A 21121-nucleotide genomic window follows, 5' to 3' on the forward strand; every position below is an offset into this window, starting at 1 on the left:
AGCCTGCTTCGCCACGGGCCGACTAGCTCGCCTAACGGTAGAGGGGAGGGGTTATTAGAGAAAGTTAATTGATTATGCGAGTCTTCGCGGAGTTAACGGACGACAGACCAAAACGACGATCGACAACCAAGCGAGACGAACACTTAAATAGAATAGAATAGAAGTTTATTGTTTCCCTTTTTCGGCATACAATGGCGCTTTTCAAGGGAGCGTTCCCGAACCCTGTACAACTCCTGCTCCCCCTATACCCTCCGACCTGACCATTGTGCAGCCATTACAATCTAACACCCCTCCCTCCCCTCGTCCACCCTTCACCATTTCCCTCTGCCTTCCCCCCTGTCAACACCTCTCCTCCTCTAATCCTCCACCTTTCTTCTTGCTATTTCGCCTCCTGTCCTCTCCTTCCCTTCCTCCGCTTTCACCCCGCCACGACCTCCTTCCTCCTCCTCTCCATCGCACTGGGCTCTCTCCTTTTCCTTTTGCTCTTCTTCCTCTCCCCTAATCCTCACTACCCTTCTCCTCCTTTGTCTCTCCTTCCGCCTTACCTCCAACTTCTTCTCTGAAACAAATCTAGCTACAAAACCCTGACCTTTCCTCCTCTCTACCTATTCCCCCACCCATCCTTCCTTCCCCCTGTCCCCCTATCACAGACCTTCCCCTCTCTCACCATCCTCCTTTCCCCTTTCACCTCAATCCCTGCGTCTTCCCCTTTCCATTCCCCCTTTTCCATTTCCCCCTGCTCCTCCCCCTTTCATCTCCTATCCTCCAATTCCCCCTACTCCTCCTTCTCACTCATACCTCTCCTCCGCGCTTTCCTCCTCCGAACCCCCTGACCCCTCCGTCCATCTGTCCTCCTCTGCATCCCACCGCCAAACCTCCCCGTTCACCCACATCTTCCTGTTCCCTACCACTACCTTGTTCCCCCTTGCCTTCTCTTTCCTCGCCCTTTCCACTAGCCTCCACCTAACCTTCCTCTCCTCCATTGTCAGGATCTTCGTCTACCCCTATCCCCCAGTCCCTGTTTATCCTCTCACCTCTCTCTAAAATCCCTTCCCTTTCCCTCTTCTTTGCCATCTTTACTATTATTACCGTTCCCGCCGTCCCTTTCCTTTCTACTACCTCTCCAACCTCCACCTTCCTTCCTAGTTCCACCTCCATTATTCTCTCCATTATCTTCCTCCTCTCTTCCGCACTACCTCCATCTATCCCTCTCCATACTAAGTTCATTCTCTTCTCTCTCCTCCTTCTCCTCTCCTCCTCTCTTTCCTTCTCCTTCCTCTCTGCCTCTCTCCTTTCCCTGCTCCTCCTCCTCCTGTCTCTCCTTTCTTCAAATCTTCTCCATGTTTCTTCCATTTTTGCCCTGTCCTCTTCTTCTTCCTTCCTCTCTTCCCTCTTCTTCTCTCCTTCTTCCCATCTTCACTCCTCTCCTTCTTTTTCTTCTCTTCCTCGACCACCAGCTCCCACCATTCTTTCCTACAACTTTCCTCTTCTAAATTCTCTCCTTCCCACTTCCTCTCCGACTTTCCTACTTGCCCCCTCCCCCTCCTCTCTTCCATATTCTCTATCTTCCCTCCCCTCTTATCGTTCCTCCCTCCCCCGTCCTCTTCTGTCTGCATTCTTTCCTCCACTTCAGCTTCCTTTCCTCCCTTCCGCTCCAGCCTCCTCCTTTCCTGCTTTCGACCTCCCTCCACCTCTTCCTTCCCGTCCGACCTATGCCTCCTGTTCTCTTCCCCTCTGTCCTTCTTGCCATCTTTCTCTCCTCTCTCTTCTTTCCGAGTTCCTGTCTCTTCCTCCTTCCGAAAAAGCTGCGCCTCCGTCCTCACCTCCTCATTCCTCTTGTCTCCCTCCCTTTCCGCCTTCCTTTCCATTCCTCTCCGCCTCTCCTCCTTTTTCTCACCGCACTCCTCCTTCCTAACCCCCTCATTCTTCTCTTTCTGTCCACACTTCTCCATCCTCTCTAACCCACTCACTACTACCTTCATTAGCCCCACCATCTCCTCCATCACCCTCCATATCTCCCTCAACTCCTCCACCACACCATCACACTTTTCAGCCATTTTCCCGGATCCTTCCTTCTCGCCCCACGTGCTGTCATCCATAGTTTCCGTCCTTTTATCGATCTGCCTATTTGTCGATCCTTCCTTCGATATTACTGCCTTCACGCGCCATCTACTTTCTTTCCTTCTCTCTACCTCGTCCGCCACTCTTCCACCCCCAGCGCCCTCTCTAATCTCCACTTTCTTAACTCTGTCCTACCGTATCATTTCCTCCCATCTACCGCACTCTCCCCTCATCTTCCACTCTTTCCCCCTCTCCACACTCTTCCTTACTCAGCACTTTCTTCTCACATTTTCCAACTCCTTCGTTCTTCTCCTCCACCCTTCTCCCGTCACTACCTGCATGCTCTCTTGCTCCTCGCTCTCTCCCCTCTCCCTCCTCAACTCTCACGCTTCCGTTACTCCTCCATCCTCCACTCTCTCCACTTTCACTCCTCTACTCTTTTCCGACCTGTCTCTCCCCCAACCCAATATTCACTTTTCGATTATTTTACCTTAATACTTTTATGTACAAAATAATGAGAGGAATCAATTGGTTTAAAGAAAACATACAGTTGTTTTTAAGAAAAAATATGGAATTGTTAATTGCAAATTCCATATTTTTTCTTAAAAACAACTATATGTTTTCTTTACGCCAATTGATTCCTCTCATTATTTTGTACATAAAAGTATTAAGGTAAAACAATCGAAAAGTGAATATTTTACAAGATATTTTACGGTTTATGTAAAATTAAGAAATGATTTGAAGCATCATAACTCGATAAATGCTTGAGGGAAAAATATTTTATTATAGTGTTTTGGAAAGCTCTCGAGGTCAGCTATAAGAATATACAATCAAAAATAGGGGTTCCTATTTAAAAAAAACACTTTGACCTTCAAATAACCTTGAAGGTCAAGCTCAAGGTCAAATTGAAGGTCACCGTTGAATTCCTCGTTGAAAATTACTTCAGAAATGACCTTGACCTTTTTCAAAAATACCTTACATGAGAAAATATTCAGCCGTCCCGGGACTTAATTGACACCCTGTATACAGGGTCTACCAAAAGTGTGGAAACCCCTAAATATCTCGGAAAATATACGTTTTACAGAAAAGTGTTTCCAACAAAAGTTGTAGGGTTTAAGAAGATCTATATACTGATTCTATCAGTTTGACCTTGGATGGCGTCGTCAAGGTCAGGTCAAGGTCACATTGACTTTTTTAAATGACACCCCCTACATTTGATTGCATATTCTTATAGCTTAATTCAAGAGCTTTCCAAAACACTATAATAATGTTCATTTTTATTAAGTACTTTGCGAGTTATGAGGGTTGAAATAATTTCTTAATTTTACATAAACCATAAAATATCTAGTAAACCATTCATTTTTCGATTATCTTACCTTCATACTTTTATGTACAAAATAATGAAAGGAATCAATTGGTGTAAAGAAAACATACAGTTGTTTTTAAGAAAAAATATGGAATTGTTAATTGCAAATTACATATTTTTTCTTAAAAACAACTATGTGTTTTCTTTACACCAATTGATTCCTCTCATTAATTTGTACATAAAAGTATGAAGGTAAGATAATCGAAAAATGAATGGTTTACTAGATATTTTATGGTTTATGTAAAATTAAGAAATTATTTCAACCCTCATAACTCGCAAAGTACTTAATAAAAATGAACATTATTATAGTGTTTTGGAAAGCTCTTGAATTAAGCTATAAGAATATGCAATCAAATGTAGGGGGTGTCATTTAAAAAAGTCAATGTGACCTTGACCTGACCTTGACGACGCCATCCAAGGTCAAACTGATAGAATCAGTATATAGATCTTCTTAAACCCTACAACTTTTGTTGGAAACACTTTTCTGTAAAACGTATATTTTCCGAGATATTTAGGGGTTTCCACACTTTTGGTAGACCCTGTATATATATATACAGGGTGACCCATTTTAACTTAGGCAGCCAAATAACTCGAAAACCAAACCCAGGAGAGAAAAATGTTTCAGACAAAAGTTGTTTGGTTTCGAGGGAGCCATAAGATGGTATCATTGGTTTGACCTTGAAGAGTCATTTGAAGGTCACGTGAAGGTCACCTCAATTTTTTTAAATGGCACCCCCTATTTTTTATTACATATTCTTGTAGCTGACCTCGAGAGCTTTCCAAAACACTATAATAAAATATTTTTTTGTTGAGTATTTTTCAAGTTATGAGGCTTGAATAATTTCTTAATTCTACATAAATCATAAAATATCTAGTGAAATATTCATTTTTCGATTATTTTACCTTAATACTTTTATGCACAAAATAATGTGAAAAATCGATTGGTGTAAAGAAAACACATAGTTATTTTTAAGAAAAAATATGTAATTAGCAATTAACAATTACATATTTTTTCTTTGAAACAACTATGTGTTTTTTTTACAACAATTGATTTCTCTCATTATTTTGTACATAAAAGTATTAAGGCAAGATAATCGTGAAATGAATATTTTACTAGATATATTATGGTTTATGTAAAATTAAGAAATGATTTCCAGCCTCATAACTCGAAAAGTACTCTATGAAAAAATATTTTATTATAGTGTTTTGGAAAGCTCTCGAGGTCAGCTACAAGAATATCTAATAAAAAATAGGGAGTGCCATTTAAAAAAATTGAGGTGACCTTCACGTGACCTTCAAATGACTCTTCGAGGTCAAACCAATGGTACCATCTTATGGCCCCCTCGAAACCAAATAACTTTTGTCTGAAACATTTTTCTCTCCTGGGTTTGGTTTTCGAATTATTTGGCTGCCTAAGTTAAAATGGGTCACCCTGTATATATATATATGGGGCATTCCACGCCAAATCGGACGGTTTAAAAAATTTTTGTTTTTGATTTTCTTAATTTTTAGGTATTTTTTAGTATCCCTCAAAAGAGGCTTCCTGGTAACTTTTGAGATTTTTTTGATCACTGGTTCAAAAAATATCGAATTTTCAAAAAAACCGCTCTTTTTTTGGCTTTTTGCTCATAACTTACTTAATAATGGTCGAAATTCAATTTTTTTTTCAAAATTTTCGTTTTTAGATGGCCTTTACAGAAAAAAAATACAAACAAAATATTTAAAGTGTTTTTAATCGAGATTTTTGAATTTTAAGTTTTCAATCGTGTTTTTAAAATTGTGTGTATCCTTCGATTAGTAGGGATTTAAAAGCAGTAAGTAAAAGTTAATTCTATTTATGAGCAATTATAACAAACGTTTTTATTTATTTTCGTGTTCCTTTAAAAATTGTTTCAAAATTATATTATAAATGCTTTTTTTTGTTGTAAAGTATTTTTTTATTTATTTGCGATACAATACAGCTAAGACCATTACAGGAACTCAAAAATTTCATACAATTATTCCAAAAAGCGACGGAGCTATATTAACTAAGGAGTACTCTAGTTCACAAAACAATCGTTTATGTAAAATTTTTAAAAGAACACGAAAATAAATAAAAACGTTTGTTATAATTGCTCATAAATAGAATTAACTTTTACTTACTGCTTTTAAATCCCTACTCAAAACAAAAAAATATCGAAATTAATTTATAATAAGTAAAAACAAAGTATACAGTGTCAAAAATCGGTACTGATAATAATTTATAGCGAAAAAAAAATTTTTTTAATTTTTAAAAATCGAAAAAAAATAGTAATTATGGAAGGCCCACTACCAGACCGGGCTTAAAAGTTGCAGGATGGATAGAAGTTTAAAATAGAAAATCTTCAAGAAAATCGAAGGATACACACAATTTTAAAAACACGATTGAAAACTTAAAATTCAAAAATCTCGATTAAAAACACTTTAAATATTTTGTTTGTATTTTTTTCTGTAAAGGCCATCTAAAAACGAAAATTTAAAAAAAAAAATTGAATTTCGACCATTATTAAGAAAGTTATGAGCAAAAAGCCAAAAAAAGAATGGTTTTTTTGAAAATTCGATATTTTTTGAACCAGTGATCAAAAAAATCTCAAAAGTTACCAGGAAGCCTCTTTTGAGGGGTACTAAAAAATACCTAAAAATTAAGAAAATCAAAAACAAAAATTTTTTAAACCGTCCGATTTGGCGTGGAGTGCCCCATATATATATATTACTCTCCATTATTAATTAATTATTATAATAAAAAGTTACATACATATATGAGTTGATAATTATAAAAGATTATTATGAGTTATGTGATGATGACGAGGTCGCTTTATCTATGTTTTCTTCAATATATCGACATTTTCTAAACACACATTACATTAATGAATTGTATAATTATACATTATGTACACATTTTATTTATATATAAAAAAAATTATGTACATATTTTCTCTCGCGACGAGCTTTGGCTTGTACTAGCCATTTTGCGATGATTTGGGCAATCTCCGTCTCAGTCGTATCTTTATAATGAACGCGGACAGTTTCTATTGTAGTTCCATAAAATTAGTAACATATTAATATCAATATAACATGCTGACACATAATCAAGGAGAAGTTAAGTCTTAAAAATCTGTAATAGTATAACACTTACTAAGTATGATTTTATACAAAATCAAATCTTGAAAAGCCTTTTTCTTTTTTGCTCCAGCCATGCTGTACATTTCAGCCAAGGGATTAGTTATCAACTTTTTCAATAAATTAATCGTGCAAGAATGCACATCGAAACCTCCCAAGCCTTTTAATGTATATACCTATGATATAAAATAAATAATTTAAAAAATACATATTGATAAATATTAATTTAACAGTGATTTAGCAGAACATTTTTTTACAACTGTTGAAAGTTTTCTGTGTTGAGATTAGATTTATCTAGGTCTAAAAAAATAATCCAATCTCAATTCAGAAAATTTCCAACAGTTGTAAAAACGTTCTGCTAAATGCACTTATTTTATGATTTTATAAATAACATGTACACTTTATAAAATATTAAATTTGTATATATATATATATATATATATATATATATATATAAAGATATTCTATTTAAAATATATAACTTTCTAAATATTCAAAATGTTCTTTGCATCGCGAGCAAATATAATAACAATATTTAAATATTTAAATATTTAAAAATACAAATTTAAATATTTAAAAATATTTAAAGGTAAGAAATAACATACTATGCTTTCAAAAAATTCTTTGTTCTTCAATTTTGTTTCTAAAATATCCAATGCCAATTCATTATGCAAAGGTAATCCTATTTCTTCATCTTGAAGAATATCATCTTCACGTCTGTCAAGACTGAAACGACATTGCTCTTCATGAATCTCCAGTCTCTTGTCCACCATTTTTACTTGATGAATAATAATGTTCAGTTTACGAAGTATTTCTGTTTGAAAATCTGCATAATAAATTTTAAATCCTTTATATGAACACATAGGAACGACCAATCGGCGCAATAATATATATATTTTATGTAAAAAATACCGATTTTGAGCATTGTAATGCATATTTTACATAATATTAAAATATTAAAATTTCTTGAGAAATATATTATTTGCAAAAGTATTTAAAATGATATGAATAAACAATTCTCTATTCTGTGCTTTATCCAAACATTCAAAAAGTACACAAATGGAAATAACTTAATGATTCCCATACAGCACAAACTGTTTCAAAATTGTTTCAGAAATGTTTCAGAAATATTTCAACCTTTCATGTGTTGAACATTATCTTCTGCAATAATTTTGCAAGATTTCTGCAATATGTCTTTTGAATGTTTGAAAAAGAATTATCTCTGAAACCTTTCTTAAGAAACAATTTTGAAAACTTTCAGTTGAGTTATTTCAGAAATTTTTCATCTGAAATAATTTTGAAAACTGTCAATTGATTTATCTCTGAAATCTTTCATATGAAATAATTTAGAAATTTTTTATTTACATGCTTTTTTAGTTAAAATCTTGGAAATAGGAATCCTACTACAATATATGTGAATTCAGCTTAATTAATTTTTAATGTCAATTTATAATGAGTAAATATGAATTATATATTATAAATATAAAAGTATATTAAAAGTATATTTTTATATACATAAATATTAATATAATTATATATATAATATATAATAATTTATATATTATATACTGTGTATGTGTTAGATTGGGATACGATAAATTTTATAACATTTATTATAAAATAGTTATGAGAGTAAAATGAAAAATTGAATAATTTGATTAAAGAAAATAAGGTATGTGAAATATTCATATAAATCTGATATAATGATAATAAATCACAATTAGCCATCATTTTCGACCAACTTATACATTTTCTATTAACGCACTCAATATGTATGTGCTTCAAGGACTGCATTTACTTTGGACGCATTTCTTTTTTTTAAAGAAGGAGGAAGACGAAGAAGAAGAATAAGTAAAGCGCGTAAGCGTCTAAAGCGACGCGACGCAGCCACTGGTAATAATGTAGCTCATATATCACGCAGTGTGGCCATATTCGAAACGCGAACAACACGCGCGACCGTAAGGGATGTGCAGAGCTCAAACGAACGCGCAACGTTTTCGCTTACTGCGCATCTCCATACGGTCGTATCGTGTTGCTCGCCTCTCGAATCTAGCCATATTGATATCACGTGATATCATGTGGATCATGCTTCCGTGCGGATCGTTTGCTTTCGCTGCTTTTGGCTGAAAAGAACAATTATTCTGCGTTTTTCTTCAGATTAAGACATTGCGTGGAGAGTTAGAATTGAAGTAAATAAAAAGGTAATAATACTGTGTTTTTACTTATCACGTAAGTAAAAATATTCTGCGTTTTTCCTCAGATTAAGACATCGCGTGGAGAGTTAGAATTGAAGTAAATAAAAAGGTAATAAATAATATTGTTTTTACTTATCACGTAAGTAAAAATATTATCAAAACATAATTTGTAAAACTTTACTTAACCTCAACAACGTGTTTGTGTGATTCAACGCTTTAAAACATTTATGTCTATATATATATAATAATTTATAATATATAAAACAAAAGATCTTCAATTTCTGTAATAAACATTAAAAAAGATATTAATTCATAAAATAATTATGGATAGAAAACGCAAAAGGTATTCGTCACTTTCCAAAAGGCATTTTCGTAGGTTAATTGCAAACAATACTGCTTTTGATCTTATAAATACATTAGATAATACATCTAATCTTATAAACAGTGATAGTTCAAATGATTCTATTGATAACAATATTGATAACAATATAGATTCCAAAGAAATGAAAAGTTCAGATGAATTAATCCAACGAAATGAAAGCTTAGAAGAATCAATAGATACAATTTAAAAAAGTTCTAGCAGTAGCATCGAATCATTACATGAATTAATGGATAATAATATCGATTTACATTCTCATGATGAATTATTAGAAGAAAGCGATAGTGAAGAAAGTACAGATTCTGCTGACGAAAACATAAAATATAATTTAGAAAATATTGAAGTCGATGAAATTGCAAAGAATCATGGAGAAAATCAATTTTTACGAGATATATCTTCTTGGGCTATTAAATTTAATATCTTTCACACTTCACTGCCAGCCCTTTTATTTATATTACGAAAATATATTCATTATCCAATTCCTAAAGATCCTCGAACCTTACTGAAAACACCAAGGCATACAGCAATTCTTAAAATGGGTACTGGAGAATACTGTCATTTTGGTTTGGAAAATGCCTTAAAAGATATGTTAGATGAATATGCGAATAAAGTTAGATACCAACCTAATAGTCTTAATATATTGATAAATATTGACGATTTACCAATTTTCAAATCAAGTAATTCTTCTTTGTGGCTAATTTTATGTTCGGATACTATTTTAAAGTCGGTTTTTATTGTTGGAGCATATTTTGATCAAATAAAACCAGAAAATCATAATAATTTTTTGAGAAGATTTGTTGATGAAGCAATTTTATTAATAAATAATGGACTTGTACATAATGAAATACGTGTAGCCATCAATTTACATGATTTAATTTGATGCTCCTGCCAAGGCATTTGTTCTAGCTGTAAAAAATCATACTGGGTATAATAGCTGTACGCAATGCACAATTAGAGGCGATTACATAAATGGAAGCGTATGTTTTCTAGCAACAAATTTAAACAATGCTTTAAGAACTGATCAAGATTTTGAAAGTAATAAGTACGATGATTATCAAACCGGAGATACGATTTTAAAGCAAATTCCGAATTTTGGGTTAGTGTCAAGCGTACCGCTTGACTATATGCATCTTGTATGTTTGGGCGTTGTGAAAAAATTAATATTACTTTGGATAAAAGGTCCTCGTTCCATACGATTATCTCAACAATTACTTAATCAGATTTCAGGAGCTTTATTAAACTTACAAATCAGTGTACCTAATGATTTCGTTCGACGTCCAAGATCATTAAAAGATGTAAAGTTGTGGAAAGCCACGGAATTTCGGCAGTTCCTTCTTTATACGGGCCCAGTTGTATTAAAAGACGTGGTATCCAAAGACTTACGTAAACTTTATAACTTTACATATTGCTATTACAATTCTTGCAAGTCCCGTTCTTTCAAAGGATAATGTTATCTGGGCCCAAAAGTTATTAGAGTATTTTCTAACATGTTTTAAAAAAATTTATGGAGCTGAATATATGTCTCACAATTTACACAATTTATTACACATTTGTTCAAATGTACAAAAATACGGGCCTGTTGATAAATTTAGTGCTTTCAGATTCGAAAATTACATGTTACACATAAAAAAATTAATTCGAAAGAATGAAAAGCCTCTTCAACAATTGTCAAGAAGGTATGCTAAAATTAAAAACGTCAATTTGCCTATTAAGAAACTTCAAAATAATCATCAAATGTATTTTGAGAAACCCCACAAGAATGGACCTCTTATTACTGGATATAACTTTCACTCTCAATATAAAGTATTGCACAATAGTTCATATTCGATTCATGCTAACAGTAGAAATAACAATTGTATTCTATTTGAAAATGGAATTATAGTATCTGTTCTAAATTTAGTCCAATGTGAAGATAACAAAAAATATATAATTGGAAAAAAACTAAAAGTAGTAAAAAATTTATATTCAGACTCTATATATCCTTGTGCATCAGAAGTATTGGGTATACAAATTATGAGTGAAAACACTCCTATAAATATATGGCTTTGTGAAAAAATTCAGAGTAAAATGTGGAAAATGCCTTATTAATTATATTAAGGGGATGCTGGAATCATCGACGAACTCATGCGCGATTTTGAGCGCCACCTTAAAACAACTAAAAAAAATGTTACCGACGCAAGCGGCATGAGAGTGAGCGAGATAGCAATAGGAGCGAGCGTGACAGCGATAGGAGCGAGCGAGACAGCAATAGGAGCGAGGAAGACAATAATAGGAGCGAACGAGACAGTAATAGGAGCGAGCGAGAGGGGAATAGCAGCGTGCAAGGAAAGGCTCGATCCTCGAGTTTTCTCTTCCAACTGCTATGCCCCTCTCGCTCGCTCCTATTATTGTCTCGTTCGCTCCAATTACTGTCTCGCTCGCTTCTATTATTCTCTTTCGCTCGCTCGCCGAGATACATTTCTTGTGTGATGATAATATACATATATTATATATTATATATATAGTATATATATATATATATATATATATATATATATATATATATACACAGTGTGTCCCAAAAGTTCGGCAACGGTCAAATATATCGTAAAATATGAATTTTCTTGAAAAATGTTTCAAACAAAAGTTGTAGGGTTCGGAGGAGGACATAAGATGGTACCATTAGTTTGATCTTGAAGAGTCACATGAAGGTTACGTGAAGGTCATTTTAAATTTCTTAAATGGAACATCATATATATTTTTATATATTCTTATAGCTTATCTTGAGAGCTTTCCAAAACACTATAAATAAACATTTTTTCCTCAAATATTTTTAGAGTTATGAGGCTCGAAATCATTTTTTAATTTTACATAAACCATAAAATATCTAATAAAATATTCATTTTTCGATTATCTTACCTTAATGCTTTTATGTACAAAATAATGAGAGGAATCAATTGGTGTAAAGAAAACATACAGTTGCTTTTAAAAAAAGATATGGAATTGTTAATTGCAAATTACATATTTTTTCTTTCAAACAATTATGTGTTTTCTTTACACCAATTGATTCCTCTCATTATTTTGTACATAAAAGCATTAAGGTAAGATAATCGAAAAATGAATATTTTACTAGATATTTTACGGTTTATGTAAAATTAAGAAATGATTTTGAGCCTTATAACTCGAAAAGTACTTGATGAAAAAATGTTTATTTATAGTGTTTTGGAAAGCTCTCAAGATAAGCTACAAGAATATACAAAAATATATAGGGTGTTCCATTTAAGAAATTTAAAATGACCTTCACGTAACCTTCATGTGACTCTTCAAGGTCAAATCAATGGCACCATCTTATGTCTCCCTAAAAACCATACAACTTTTGTCTGAAACATTTTTTCGTAGTGTGCTTATTTTTCGAGTTATTTGGCTGCCTAAGTTAAAATGGGTCACCCTGTATACATATATTATACCGGGTGTTTCAGACCACCCGTACACCCCATTTTAAAGCAAAGGAAGTGGTTATTTTGAAAAATGTTTCAGACAAAAGTTGTTGAAGATAAAGTAATGCATTACATGGGTAAATTTGATTGACCTTGGGTGGCGTCGTGAAGGTCATGTCAAGGTCGACTTGAATTTTTTAAATGGGAACCCCTATTTTTCATTGCATATTCTTGTAGCTTATCTCGAGAGCTTTCCAAAACACTATAATTAAGTACCTTTTTATTAAGTACTTTTTGAGTTATAAGGCTTGAAATAATTTCTTAATTTTACATAAACCATAAAATATCTAGTAAACCATTCATTTTTCGATTATCTTACCTTCATACTTTTATGTACAAAATAATGAGAGGAATCAATTGGTGTAAAGAAAACACATAGTTGTTTCTAAGAAAAAATATGTAATTTGCAATTAACAATTCCATATTTTTTCTTAGAAACAACTATGTGTTTTCTTTACACCAATTGATTCCTCTCATTATTTTGTACATAAAAGTATGAAAGTAAGATAATCGAAAAATGAATGGTTTACTAGATATTTTATGGTTTATATAAAATTAAGAAATTATTTCAAGCCTTATAACTCAAAAAGTACTTAATAAAAAGGTACTTAATTATAGTGTTTTGGAAAGCTCTCGAGATAAGCTACAAGAATATGCAATGAAAAATAGGGGTTCCCATTTAAAAAATTCAAGTCGACCTTGACATGACCTTCACGACGCCACCCAAGGTCAATCAAATTTACCCATGTAATGCATTACTTTATCTTCAACAACTTTTGTCTGAAACATTTTTCAAAATAACCACTTCCTTTGCTTTAAAATGGGGTGTACGGGTGGTCTGAAACACCCGGTATATACAGGGTCTACCAAAAGTGTGGAAACCCCTAAATATCTCGGAAAATATACGTTTTACAGAAAAGTGTTTCCAACAAAAGTTGTAGGGTTTAAGAAGATCTATATACTGATTCTATCAGTTTGACCTTGGATGGCGTCGTCAAGGTCAGGTCAAGGTCACATTGACTTTTTTAAATGACACCCCCTACATTTGATTGCATATTCTTATAGCTTAATTCAAGAGCTTTCCAAAACACTATAATAATGTTCATTTTTATTAAGTACTTTGCGAGTTATGAGGGTTGAATGATAGAGTAGCGCCGGTATTAACATTATCCAAGGTGTACTACATGGAGGTTACTCGCTCGGATTTGCATCTGTTGTGTGTGTGATCCAGCTAACTAAGGCATGATCGATTCCTCAACATATCCTCATATTTCGCTGAAGTCAAATTGCCAAAAAATTGCTCCATAAAACGTGTATGAAACGTCTCGTTAGTTCCTTCATTTACCGCTATGTGACGCACTACATGCAGTCTAACTCGCATTTAAAATTCAACTAAGAATGTATAAAGCTATCAAAGAACGAGCACCTTCTAACTTCAGCTTTGAGCAAGCAGAAATTAATTGTTATCGTCCAAATACAACGAACGATTAATTAAAATTAAACGTTTTAAAAATGGCTGGCGACTTGTCGGAACGTGAAAGAATCACTATCCTCATGATGCGTGGATGGGGTGATAACGAAAGATCGTTCTCTGATGTCGTTCGATTATTTAATGACACGTATCCGAACCGTCGAATTAATAAGTCCACTGTGTTAAAAACAATAGAACGTTTTAGACAAACTGGTAGCGTAAGAAATCGCTCTAAGTCAGGAAGACCATTGTCTGCAACCAACGAAGAAAAACAACTTGATGTTCTGCAGACATTTATTGAAGATCCCAATTCTAGTGTTCAGAGAGTCGCTCAAACTCACGATATTGCTCCCATGTCGGTTTGGAGAATTTTAAAGAAGAACAAGTTCCATCCATATAAATTGCAATACGTTCAAGAATTGCAAAACGGAGATGAGGAGCGTCGTATACATTTCTGTGAAAGAATGATGGCACTAATAGATGTCCGGCCCATCTTCCCTTATCAAATTGTTTTCACAGACGAGGCAACTTTTACCTTAACGGGAGAAGTTAATAATCAAAATTTTCGTTTCTGGTCAGATGAGAATCCGAATTGGGTGCGGGAAACTCACACACAACATCCACAAAAAATAAATGTATGGTGCGGAATAATAGATGGCTATTTAATAGGGCCGTTTTTTTTTGAAGAATATTTGAACGCTCAAAGGTATGAGAGATTACTTGTTGATCAAATAATTCCAGCCATACAGAATACTTTTCCAAATAATTTCCAAGAAATATGGTTTCAGCATGATGGAGCTCCTGCTCATTTTGGTGCAGGACCACGTCGTATTTTAAATGAGACTTTTCCGCTACGGTGGATAGGAAGAAGGAACGGAAATGAGGGAGGAGAGGATTGGCCACCTCGGTCACCAGATCTAACTCCTCTTGATTATTATCTATGGGGATATCTGAAGAGTAAGGTTTACAGAACAAAACCTAAAACCATTCACGAATTGATACAGCGAATAAGGGATGAAATGGCTTTGATACCTTTTGAAACGAATCGTAAAGTCATTTCTACATTCTACCAAAGATTAGCATATTGTCAGGAAGTAAATGGCAGCCACTTTCAGCATTTACTTTAACACATTGAAACACATTTGCAATCGTTTGGTGCAACCTAACCTGATCTCTGTATACACGCACCGCACGCACGCACACGCACACATTTCGAACAATTATTATGATAAATGAGCATCCACAAATTTATTTACTGTTTACTATGTCGATTGCTTTCCAGGTCTTTAAATGCTCGATTGTAATTTGGTTGGGTCTTTGCTTTTGCTGACTGGATCCACGACCGATCTTGCCTTAGTTAGCTGGATCACACACACAACAGATGCAAATCCGAGCGAGTAACCTCCATGTAGTACACCTTGGATAATGTTAATACCGGCGCTACTCTATCATTCAACCCTCATAACTCGCAAAGTACTTAATAAAAATGAACATTATTATAGTGTTTTGGAAAGCTCTTGAATTAAGCTATAAGAATATGCAATCAAATGTAGGGGGTGTCATTTAAAAAAGTCAATGTGACCTTGACCTGACCTTGACGACGCCATCCAAGGTCAAACTGATAGAATCAGTATATAGATCTTCTTAAACCCTACAACTTTTGTTGGAAACACTTTTCTGTAAAACGTATATTTTCCGAGATATTTAGGGGTTTCCACACTTTTGGTAGACCCTGTATAAATAAAATAAAATTTACTAAAATATATGGTAAAATTATCTTTTAATTTTCTTACTTTCATATGCATTTATTTATTATTTTTTGTTTTTTTAGTTTAATATTTTTCGATTTTTATAATAAAAATTATATAAAGTTATACGTAAAACTTCATAATATATGTCAGTTTTACAGTCTTCATTTCGAAATCTTAATCTTCCCGGCAAAATTATTTTTTTAATAATTTAAAAAAATTATTTTAAAAATAAATTTATGATAAAATTTAAATTTCATTTTTCTTTAATATATAATATTGTTCATTTGATACATAATCATTGATTATTTTATTAGACGTATAGTGAAATAATCGGTTATGTCTCTATAATTGGTTTTTTTTTAGATTTTATTTTAATTCTTTTTTCTTTTTCTTATTATCTTTTCTAAGAAATAAATTGAATATTTAAATAAATTAATTTAAGAAAATTATTAATGTCTTTATAATATTTTTACATTGCATTTAGTGACATTTTTATGCATAATAATTTCAATAATATAGAGATTATAACTTAAATAAAATATAGATTTAACAAATCATAACCTTTTTAACAGATTTAGAAACAGTTTTTCTATTTTATTAAAAGAATATATTATTTTCAATTTATCAAATATATTTTAGAGTATATTGTCTAGTTGTCTGAAATATTTTTACAATCCTTTCCTGAAATATTTTCAAATCCTTTTTATATTTATGTTTTCTAGTTTAACTTTTCTTTAAATTTCATTTTAAATTTGTTATTTGTAAAAAATACAATTTTTATATTTATTTTTTATAACTGTGAAATTAATTTTCAATTTTAAAAATTATTATACATTATTCGTATTTTTCGAAAAACTAAATTCAAATAAAATCATGAATAATTTAAAAATAAGAAACTATATAAATAAATAATATATAATAAAATATATAATAAAATATAATATAATAAAATATACTATAATAAAATATAATATATAATATATAATAAAATTCTCTTCTAATTTTCTTTTCATAGACATGTATTTAATATTTTTTCTGTTTTAGTTTAATATTTTTCGATTTTTCTAAAAATTTTTTATAATTATTTTTTATAATTAATATAATATTATATGTAAAAACTAATATTATGTATCATTTTTGTAGTTTTAATGTCAAAATCGACCTTTGCAAAGTTTGAAATTATTAATTAAAAATTAAAAATTATATTAAAAATTAATTTTCTGAGAAAATTTATATTACACTTTCCATAAAATATAATATTGTTTATATGATATATAATCATTGTTTATTTTTATTAAATGCATTATAATTAAATAATCTGTTCTATTGATTCTTTTTTAAAATTTTATTTCTTTTTTCTTATTTTTTCTTATTTTTTCTAATAACTCAATTGTCTATTTAAATTAATTAACTTAAAATTAATTTAAAATTTAAATTTATTACGTTCTTGATCTTGACATTCGAAATAAAATCATTAATGTCTTTATAATATTCTTGCAATGCATTTACTGACATTTTTACACATAATAATTTATGTATAATTAATATTATATGTCAGTTTCGAAGTCTAATTTCGAAGTCAAATTTTTCAAAGTTTAGAAGTCTTAATTGTTAGAAATTATTTTAAAAATAAATTTATCACAAAATTTAAACTTCATTTTTTTCAAAATATAATATTGTTTATTTAATACATAATTCTTAATTATTTTTATTAAATGCATTATAGTGAAATAATCGGATATGTCGATGGAATCGATTCATCGCGTTACGTAGGTAATAATAATCAATATAAAATATTTAAATTTTATATAAATAACGGAAGTGGACGACGTGTACAAATTATGGCATGGAATGACGACATTGAAAATGTAGAACATCTAATAAGCACTAATTGCGTAAGTGCCATTATTTATAAATATATCATTTATTAATAATATACTAAACATAATTTATTAATATTAACTAAAATATATTATATTACATTCATTTATAAGATATGTACATATTGTAATTGATGTGTTCATATATATGAGTATATGCACAATTTATATATGTGTACATGAATTAAAAAAAATTTACTCTTATTATTTTCCTAATTTTATTAATTTTATTAGTATTTTTTATTATTAATTCATTATTTTATTTTATTATTTTTTCTATTTTCTATTTCTGATTATTTTATTATGTTATTTATTTTATTTTTTTCTAATATCTTATATTTTATTTTATTTTCATATTTTCTTTTGTAACATATAATGTATAAATTATATTTGCTATTACAAATGCAATATGCAATAATATCACAAGGTTATATTGAAACAAATGAGACATCTTTTAAAAATTTAACCGTCAATAATCAAAGTCAAATTTCTTTATCAAAATATATCTCTTTTTATATTACATAACAGTAAAAACAGAATTTCAATATCTCGAATGTTTTTGAAGGAATTTAAATACGATAATTAAAATGTGATATCCTCTATGTATATAAATATCCTCTTATGTTAATATAAATATAAATATAAATCTAACAAATAAATATGCCAAATAAATATATATAATTATTATTTTATTAAAAAAATATATAATTTTAATAGATAATACATCTAGATGGTGTGCAAGCAAGAGCACCAAAAATTGCTGCTTTCAATAATGGTAATGTACCGTTTGAACTGCATATAAAAAGCAACAGCATAATTTCTACCTTAGGGAGATATGAGCCTATAAACACATCAAATATTAATCCGGAATATATTGATTTGATTGAAATTTTAAATATCCCACAAAAAACTATAAGTAAGTTCTATAATTTCCTATATAACAAAATTATTATATTATTTACATTTACAGGTAGCAAGATGATGTTTAAAATGTCTTAATTGCTATTAAAATATTATTAAGATATTATTCGACATCTTTCTGTTGCCTGGGTTATTATTTATACATTTTTACAATATGATAATTTTACATTACTATTAAATAATAATAAAAATTAAATAATAATAAAAACATAATAAAATTATTATAATAATTGATTACTATATACTTTTCTCATTTAATATTATATAATTTTACATTATTATTTTACATTACTATTTTAACAATAATAAATATTATATAAGATACATCTTACATAAGGCAATCACTATTTGCTTGATATCTTGGAATCTATGTTATCGATTTTAAAGTTTAGGTTTTAAATTGTATGGAATCTGAAGAGTTTTTCAAATTTGAGTGGAATCTTTTGAAAATTAGAAAATGTTATCAAACGTTATAAATAATTTGTTAATTCTAATAAATAAATGTTTACAAATTTATGATGGATACTTTGATCATTTATTAAATTAAATAAATCATAGAAGAGTCTTGTAATTTGACTTTCGTGTGATTATTCACAACTTTTTCATATATAGCTAAGTCACAACTTTTTCATATATAGCAAGTCGAAATTCTCATTTAAAATTTTAAAATTATTATACTCTCTACTCTATCTATGCAATCAAGATTTGGAAACTAACTTCAAATTGAAAAGCTGTTCAAATTTGAAAGGCTTTCAAATCTATATAATTCAAGATCTAAGTTTTTAAAATCTGTAAATCATGATAAATCGGTTTACGTGGTTGTTCGTGAAATGATATAAGACTATTTAGTTCAGTTCAGCGAGATCTACTTATGATTTTTCTTTGGCACAATAGACATTGATAGCTGAAACACCCTGTATATGTATATATATGTATATATATATATATATATATTTATGTAGGGAGGCAGTTTTCGGGACGATTTCTGTCACGAATCGGTAGTTTTGAGGTCTTTTGGCACTTTTCAGGTCGGTCCTGAAAGCTATATATGTTGATCGGCAGTTTTGGGGACTGTCCTTGAAACTACCGTTAAGTAAATTTTTTATATAAAGTCCTTAAAACCACCGTAACATATATAATTTTTATACTATAAATGTAATAATTGTTATTATTTACAAGGTAAGCTTTATATAAGTTATATATATTTATGAACAGTTTAATTACAATACTAACTACTTAGAAAATCATATATAAAGTAAATATACAGTCTCTTAATACATAACATTGATCAAGTCCTTATAACTACCGTTACAATATATATAATATATAAATAAATGGTTAAGGTAAAATTACAATTTTGGTTTACATTTTTTCGAAGGAAAATGATTAAGAATGCTCCAAATTGGGATTAATATAGGACATGTAATTATTCCTATGTTAGAAATTAAATGATCTGAAAACTGCCATTCTGCTACTATATATAATTCTGAAAACTGTCATTCCGCTATTATATATAGACCCGAAAATTCCCATTTGTGCAAGTTCAATACTATCGATCTTCTACACGTGATTTAATTAAATGCCACTGATTATGAGCTTATATTACATGTTTTGCTTTATATATGATTATTAATATGTCGCACTATCAGTTTAATATTAGTGACAACTTTAGCTTTAAATATCAGTTTTTAGCAATCTGTGGAACGAAATCGGTTATTTAAATGAAAAAGAAGGATTTACTGAAGGATTTACTGAAGGAAACTGAATTTAAATTCAGAACTTGAGAATAACAAATCACTATTTGTCTAAAATGGTCAGATCTCTGTCAAAGTGATCATTTAAGAAATATTAATAATTTTGGTTTTTTCTTGTCGAAAACTAAACGATCTGAAAAGTGCCATTCCGTTACTATATAGACCTGAAAACTGCCATTCCGTTACTATATATAGACCTGAAAACTGCCATTCCGTTACTATATATAGACCTGGAAACTGCTTGTATGAAAAACTTTAATAATATTGAGATGGTGTAATATACATATAAAAGTAATAAATATTTTTAAACAACATAATAATTTAGTATCGAGCACTAAGAGCCCATAAACGCGGTTGGCAATGCGTAAATTTTTACGAACATTAATTGTTGGCGAAAAATTTTATAAGACATATGCACATATGCCAGGTTATAACCTGGCATATGTGCATATGTCTTATAAAATTTTTCGCCAACAATTAATGTTCGTAAAAATTTACGCATTGCCAACCGCGTTTATGGGCTCTTAGTGCTCGATACTAAATTATTATGTTGTTTAAAATACATAGAGCCGAATTATATACCAATTTATTTAAATATTTTTAAAATTTAATTATGTATCTCCTTGGTGCATCAGTTTTTTACAGCGAATTCTATATTATACTGGAATGTTCATTTTTAAATAGAAAAATATAAACTAAGAGAGAGAAAAAAAACTATTTCTATCTTTC

The 21121-nt window shown here is 30.7% G+C and overlaps 1 protein-coding gene across 1 annotated transcript in view; it reads right to left on the reverse strand.

Annotated features, from left to right (window-relative positions):
- Positions 1–6229: 6229 nt before the first annotated feature.
- LOC112637507 overlaps positions 6230–21121 on the reverse strand; it is a 34946-nt gene continuing 20054 nt past the window's right edge. Inside the window, exons 2-5 of the mRNA XM_025407382.1 lie at positions 7171–7391; positions 6582–6741; positions 6378–6474; positions 6230–6293 (exon numbers count right to left, since the gene is read on the reverse strand). Of these exons, the coding sequence (XP_025263167.1) occupies positions 6230–6293; positions 6378–6474; positions 6582–6741; positions 7171–7391 (542 nt within the window). The remainder of the gene's footprint in view (positions 6294–6377; positions 6475–6581; positions 6742–7170; positions 7392–21121) is intronic.

Source organism: Camponotus floridanus, unplaced genomic scaffold, assembly GCF_003227725.1.
Source record: "Camponotus floridanus strain SB8 unplaced genomic scaffold, Cflo_v7.5 scaffold171, whole genome shotgun sequence".
NCBI lineage: Eukaryota > Metazoa > Arthropoda > Insecta > Hymenoptera > Formicidae > Camponotus > Camponotus floridanus.